The sequence below is a fragment of the Psammomys obesus genome, unplaced genomic scaffold (genome assembly GCF_907164565.1).
Source record: "Psammomys obesus unplaced genomic scaffold, mPsaObe1.curated_primary_1811, whole genome shotgun sequence".
Classification (NCBI taxonomy): domain Eukaryota; kingdom Metazoa; phylum Chordata; class Mammalia; order Rodentia; family Muridae; genus Psammomys; species Psammomys obesus.
This window is the reverse complement of record NW_026596088.1, coordinates 30,321-36,775: the sequence shown is the minus strand read 5'-3', so window position 1 is coordinate 36,775 and position 6,455 is coordinate 30,321. Positions and strand designations below refer to the sequence as shown.

General features: G+C 37.9%; 1 protein-coding gene across 1 annotated transcript; it reads left to right on the top strand.

Moving 5' to 3' along the window:
- The first annotated feature begins 4,331 nt into the window (after positions 1-4,331).
- On the top strand, positions 4,332-5,303 carry LOC129691519 (vomeronasal type-1 receptor 4-like). Its single transcript, XM_055627685.1, has one exon. It carries the CDS (start codon positions 4,380-4,382, stop codon positions 5,301-5,303), a length of 924 nt encoding a protein of 307 aa, XP_055483660.1. The 5' UTR covers positions 4,332-4,379.
- Positions 5,304-6,455: the final 1,152 nt, after the last annotated feature.

Genomic DNA, 6,455 nt, shown 5'->3' with positions numbered 1-6,455 from the left:
TTTGGAAAGTGGCTTTGTATTTATGAATGAACCTTAGAAATAGAACTAAGAAGGTCATCTAAGACCAGGAGGACCCAGGATCTGGACCTGCCTGAGAAGAAGCGTTTCTAGGCAGCACCACATCTGTGACTGGTCAGGAGCTTTGTCTTTCCTAACAGTCAGTAATGTGACTTCTGAGGCTGTTTTCCTTCTTGAGCTTGGGAATATTAAGTAAAAGTGAAGGTGACAATGTCATTGTGAGTCTTGCAAACTTCAAGCACAGATGCAGTTTCTGTCATTTTCCCTTGATTAATGATACTCTGAGTTCACTGCCTTCTCAGGATTGCTTTTCCACTCTCCACTGCTGAGGTTTAAAGAACCTAAAGCCTCATACATGACAGGTAAGAGCTTAATTATAGGTCATCTCCATCTCCCTTATTTAAACCATTGCCTCCAATTATGCAGTTCATAAGATTTCACATTATACAAATTTCATCTGCATATGTTTTTATTTAGATGTCATTCATAAATCTTGATTCATTACTAATAGTTTGACTTGACTTAGTCCTTAGTAAATACAGCTTTTAAATTGATTTAATTTATAACTTAATGTCTTTTTTGTATGTGTGTCTCTGTGTTGGTGCGCAGGAGATATTTTAGTCATGTGAATATATACTTATGTGGGTGTGAAACTTATGTCAGAGTGAAACTTCAGCTGTAATTCTTCAGACATTTAAAAAATCTTGCTCTTTTTGAGACATGGCTTCTCACTCATCTGAAGCTCTCAGCGAATATTCCTATTTTTATAATCCTACCCCAGAGATCTAAGTGACTCAGCCCCATCCTCAGTGTTCAAACGATAATTGTGGGCTCCCATCTTCTGATTTTTTTAAACATAGCATTCATCTATTTTATATACACTCACATTTTATATTTCCACAAAGAAATGATCTTAGTTATTAACTACAAAACTATGAGTATGCCTGAGTGCTTATTAGTGTCTGAATTTATTGTATTAGAGTACATTAACAAACATTTACAGAAATGAAAATATTGTCATTAGTTGTTCTTACATCTTAGAAACAAAATAGGAATTAAAAATATTTTAATTAGTATCAGCGACATTAGTTTCAGTGAGAGTCAGCCTATGCAATATAACACACATGTGAAGAGTCAGCATATGCAATATAACACACATGCAATATAACACCACATACTGGTGTACACAAATTTAATTACTTTTAGAAAAATTTAGTAAGCCATGAACAATTTTAAAACAAAATGTCGTGGTACTCTTTTTTTTTTTTTTAACTTTTATTGTTCTTTCATACATTATACCCGACCGCAGTTTCCCCTCCTTCCATTCTTCCCAATCCCTGCCCCACTCCCCACTCCAAAACAATTAAGGGAAAGCAGACCTGCTGTGGCTATCCACAGAACATTGCCTAACTAGATATGAAAAGGCTGGGCACAGTCCTTCATGTCATAACTGAATGTGGCAACCCAGTAGAAAGAAACTAATTTCAAGACCAGGAAAAAGAGTCAGAGACATCCTCCACTCTCTTTGCTGATAGTCCAAGAACACAAGCTGCACAACCATAACCTATATGCAGAGGACCGAGCTCTGGACCTATCTCAGACCCATGTAGGGTTTGTGTTTGTTGTTTCAGTTTCTGTAAGCCCCTATGTGCCCTGCTTATTGTTCTTTTGGCTCTGTTCTCCTGTTGTCATCCACCTTTCTGGCTCCTATGATCCTTCCTCTTCCTCTTCTGCAGGGTACCCCTGGTTCTGCCTAGTGTTTGTTTGGCTGTGGGTCACTCCATCTGCTTCCATGTGCTGGATGATGATATCCACTTGATGACAGTTAGGCTAGACACCAGTCTATGAGTACAGCTGAATCTCAGTAGGAATCCTTTCACTGACTCTGTTAATAATTTTTGTGTCCATCCTCGGTATTTTGTCTGTCCTCACTCTGGTTCATAGGTAGTATAAGCAAGGGCTCTCTTCTGTGTTGTGGAACTCAAGTTGGAGCAGTATTGGGTTGGCTGTTTCCACAGGTCTGTGCTCCCGTTGCCTCAGCATATCCTGTAGATTGAGGCTGAAGGTTGTGTTGGGTTCATTTTTTCATGCTTTGTATAATCTCTTCCTTCCCTTCACTGACTGAAGGTTCATGTCGTTATGTAAGATTCTCAAACACAGAATGCATTTCACTGCTTTAAAATATCTTCAAGCTGGCTCAAAGACCGTGGTATCTCTTATGTTAAAACAAATATGCCCATGAATTTGAGTATTTGTTTATATCTTCACCTCACTATGTAAATCATAGATTAAGAATTGAACGTTGGTTTGGTCTGTCAAAACTAGGAATCACAGGGCTGAGGCAAGAGGATTGTTGTACATTTCTTATCACTCTGCATTACTGAGGAGGACCCTATCTGGACACACACACACACCAATAAAAATAAAATCGTCGACTAAATTTTTTCCGTTTCAATCATCATTTCTATAATAGAGTTGTATAATGTTATTGGCAGAAGGGGAAATGATTCAAAGTAGGTTCCAGTCTCTGCTAAGCTTTGAGAGAGCAGAACACTGCTTCCATGTATCGATCTTTGCATAATTTGAATCTTAGAGCAAGTCCTCTTATAGTAACTATGTGGCTTTCAGAGCATTTGAGTGTTGTGAATGCACTCTGATTTGATTTCTATTGCAGGATAGGACAAATTCCATAAACATTAGTCAATCACTGTACAGCTAAAGTACAAGTTTGTATTTCTTTTTTTTCCAAGTCATTAATTTCCTGCTAGTCATGATCATTGTCCATGAAGGCTCATTCCTGAAGTATAAGTTTTCAGCATGAAGGAGTACACTTCTTCCACCTTCTTATATCATCTTAGGAATATGTGAAGGACTATGAGCACCATAGCCAGGATTCTTGTTTTAGCCACCTGCTTACCAAAAGCTGCTGTGTCACATGATTTGTGCTTAACATTTCTACTGTTGAATGATGATGCAAGGTAATAGATCAGCTAGAAACATTGTAAGTCTTTCCACTATGTATTATTAATTGGCTACTGCCTTGTCCTAACTAATTTCTACGGGAATAATTTACTTATTTTCTCTCCATTGTGTTAGATTACAATTCTTTATGCACAATATATGTCTTCTTCCACTCACTTTTCTTTATCTAACAGTGCATTACCATTTTTTTTCGTGTAAGTGTGGGGGGTAGAATTTGAATAGTTAGCTTTTGAGGTAAGATTTTCTAATCTATCATTTGCACCTAATGGTTAGCGCTACTTAATATTACCAAAGCATAAAACATTTTCATTCCTTTTCTAATATTTTTAATTTTAATGTTAATATCTACTTTACCCAGCAAGGTATCAAAGAAGATGCTGAGACTCATAGTCAAACCATGGGCAGAGTACAGGGAATCTTATAAAAGAAGGGGGAGATAGAAAGACTTGGAGGAAATGAATAAACTGTAATTAATATAAAAAATAAAAATTAAAAAAAGAAAGACCTGGAAGGGTTAGGAGTTCCACAAGGAGAGCAACAGAACCAAAAAATCTGGGCAGAGGGGTCTTTTCTGAGACTGATACTCCGAACAAGTACCATGCATAGAAATAATCTAGAACCCCTACACAGATGTAGCCCATGGCAGCTCAGTCTCCAAGTGGGTTCTCTAGTAATGGGAACAGGGACTGTCTCTGACATGAACTCAGTGGCTTGCACTTTGTCCACTCCATTCCTTCCTGAAGTGGGGGCAGCCTTACCAGGCTACAGAGGAAGACAATACAGGCAGTCCAGTGAGACCTGATAGGCTAGGATAAGGGGGAAGAGGAGGCGGACCTTCCCTATCATTGGACTTGGGGACGGGAATGGGAGGAAATGATGGAGAGAGGGTGGAATTAGGAGGGAATGCAGGAGTGGACTACAGCTGGGATAGAAAGTGAATGAACTGTAATTTATAAAAAATAAATTAATTAAAAAAGGCCTTTACAAGAGATTTCTTTCTTGGAGAAATTGGTGAGAGAGTGGACTTGTAGACTTGAGCATGCTTTCATTATGAATTCACTGGTCATTGCTTCTATCCATATAAGGTGGCCATATTCTTATGCTAACTTTTATGAAATATATAATGGGAATTTATGTATATGTAAAGACTTTAGCAGTTCTTGCTGAATGTCTTCAGTTGTAAAATAACATGAGTGATGGTGTGGACAGTATTTTGTTCTGCTGACCACCCTGGGATTTCAGTTTCTAGCTAATGAGATTCTTGTGCATTTGTGACAACAGGCACACAGCACCATTTCAGCTAAAAAAAAATCCATCATTTTGCTCTGAGGAGTGACAGCTGGCATATTTTAAAGTCATTTTTTTTGATCAGTAACATTATGGACTCCAGAAATTTGGGAATAGGAATAATAATCTTGTTACAATGTACCATTGGAATTCTAGGAAACTTTTCACTTTTTGCCTACTACCTGTTTATTTATTACAAGAAACACAAAGTCAAGTCCACGGAATTGATTCTCATGCATCTGACCATAGTTAACTTCCTGATCATTCTCTCTAAAGGAGTGTGTAACACAATGGCAGCTTTTGTGTTGAAACTCTTCTACAATGATTGGAGCTATCAACTTTTTATGTATTTTCTGAGAGTTTTCAGGAGCATGTCCATTATCACCATTTGCCTCTTGAGTGCCTTCCATACCATCACCATCATTCCCAGAAACTCCTGTTGGAAGAAACTTAAAGCCAAATCTCCAAAGGACATTGGTCTGTGCATTTCTTTCTGCTGGGTCTTTTACATTATAATAAATGTTATTTTCCCCTTGTACATGTCCATAAAATTAATTAGGAAAAACTTAACAGAAGAGACAGAATTCAAACTCTACACTATTGTAGGATATGACAAAACCACAGTCTCCTTATATATAGCTTTTTTTGTGTTTCCTGAAGTTGTGTTTTCTGCTCTCATCACCTGGACCAGCAGCTCAATGATTGTGATTCTGTATAGGCACAAACAACGAGTTCAATACATCCGCAGCACTCAGGCTTGTCAAAGTAGCTCCCCTGAGTCCAGAGCCACCCAGAGCATCCTGGTCCTAGTTTTCACCTTTCTGGGTTTTTACACCCTCTCTGCTATCTCTCATGGTTGCAGTGCTCTGCTGCATGGTCACAATTCGTGGCTTATGGATATCACAATCATTTTAACTTTGTGTTTTCCCACCTTGAGTCCTTTTGTACATATGAGTCAATTGTTCTCTCTCTCCAGATTCTTCTTTCTCTGGAAAAAGGATACAAATTCTTCTTAATATTTTTATGACTATGAAAACTGAATGCTTTTGCAGAGTCCGGTTTTTGAGAGGAAAGCTAAACAGCTACTCTCTAGGGAAGACATTTGTAATATAAAGAAAAACTTTTGGATAATTCAGGTTACTTCAGTTGGTGGAATCTCCATCCAATACTAGCTAAACTTTTGGGATCTAAGCCTTTTTCTCATTCAATTATCATATTTCACAGCCTTTCTTTGTTCTAGCTTCTTGGAGGAGATGTTCTCAATTTATTTTCAACAAATCATCTCTGCTTTTGTAATCAGTTCAACTGGTACATTTCATCCTGGATGCTGTGTATATTTTACATATGTTCTAAAGAAGCTACACTCCACAGACCAAAGGCTATGTAACCACAACTACTGGTCAACTGTCATCAAAGAAAGTCTTGCACATTTCACATATGTTCCAGGTCACAAGTGCTCCAAACTTCTCTTATGCATGTGCTACTTATCACCCTGCTTGCAGCTGCTCTAGAGGTATGAGTCCATGTCTGCCCTGATCCTGGTAATAGCTATACTCTACCATGTGTAAAATTAATACCTCTCATACAGACTCAGTCAAAACACATGATTGGGAAAGAGTAAGGTTACCCATACAAGGCTTGTGATTAGAGATTTAAACTGTCAGTACAAGCATGAAAATGGTTCTCTTTGATGTATGCAAGAGTCTATTTGACATCTTTTTAGGTTAATCAGGAGAGATGTCTCCCACATTGCTTTACCTATAGTGATGTAACTCTCTACTCAGTAGAAATGATGCTTCTTTTTGTCTATATTATGGGTGGAAAAGACTTATATTGTTGCACAAAAAGTAGGAAAGTCCTTGTACTTCCAGTCAGCAGTCCAGATATATGACAGTGTCAGAAACAACAACAGCAATATTCTGAAGGAGACTGAAGAGGCTGAGAGAGTGATCAATAACTTCAGACACTTTAGATCTTGGGAGATTAGACGTTGCAAAAGAGGTGACACTATTTCTCCATTATCGTAAAAGTTTCTGATATCTGATAAGAGTTCTACTTTTTGATGTTTCCATTACCTCCTAAGTTAGTATCACCCCAACATTCAAGACATTTATTTGTGGGAGAATTTTTACACTCAGTCTCTTCCAGTCAAAGAAATAGGTTCCATG

What these genes read in the sequence shown, in the direction of transcription:
- LOC129691519 (XM_055627685.1), top strand. Translation starts at nt 4,380, where the DNA reads ATGGACTCCAGAAATTTGGGAATAGGAATAATAATCTTGTTACAATGT.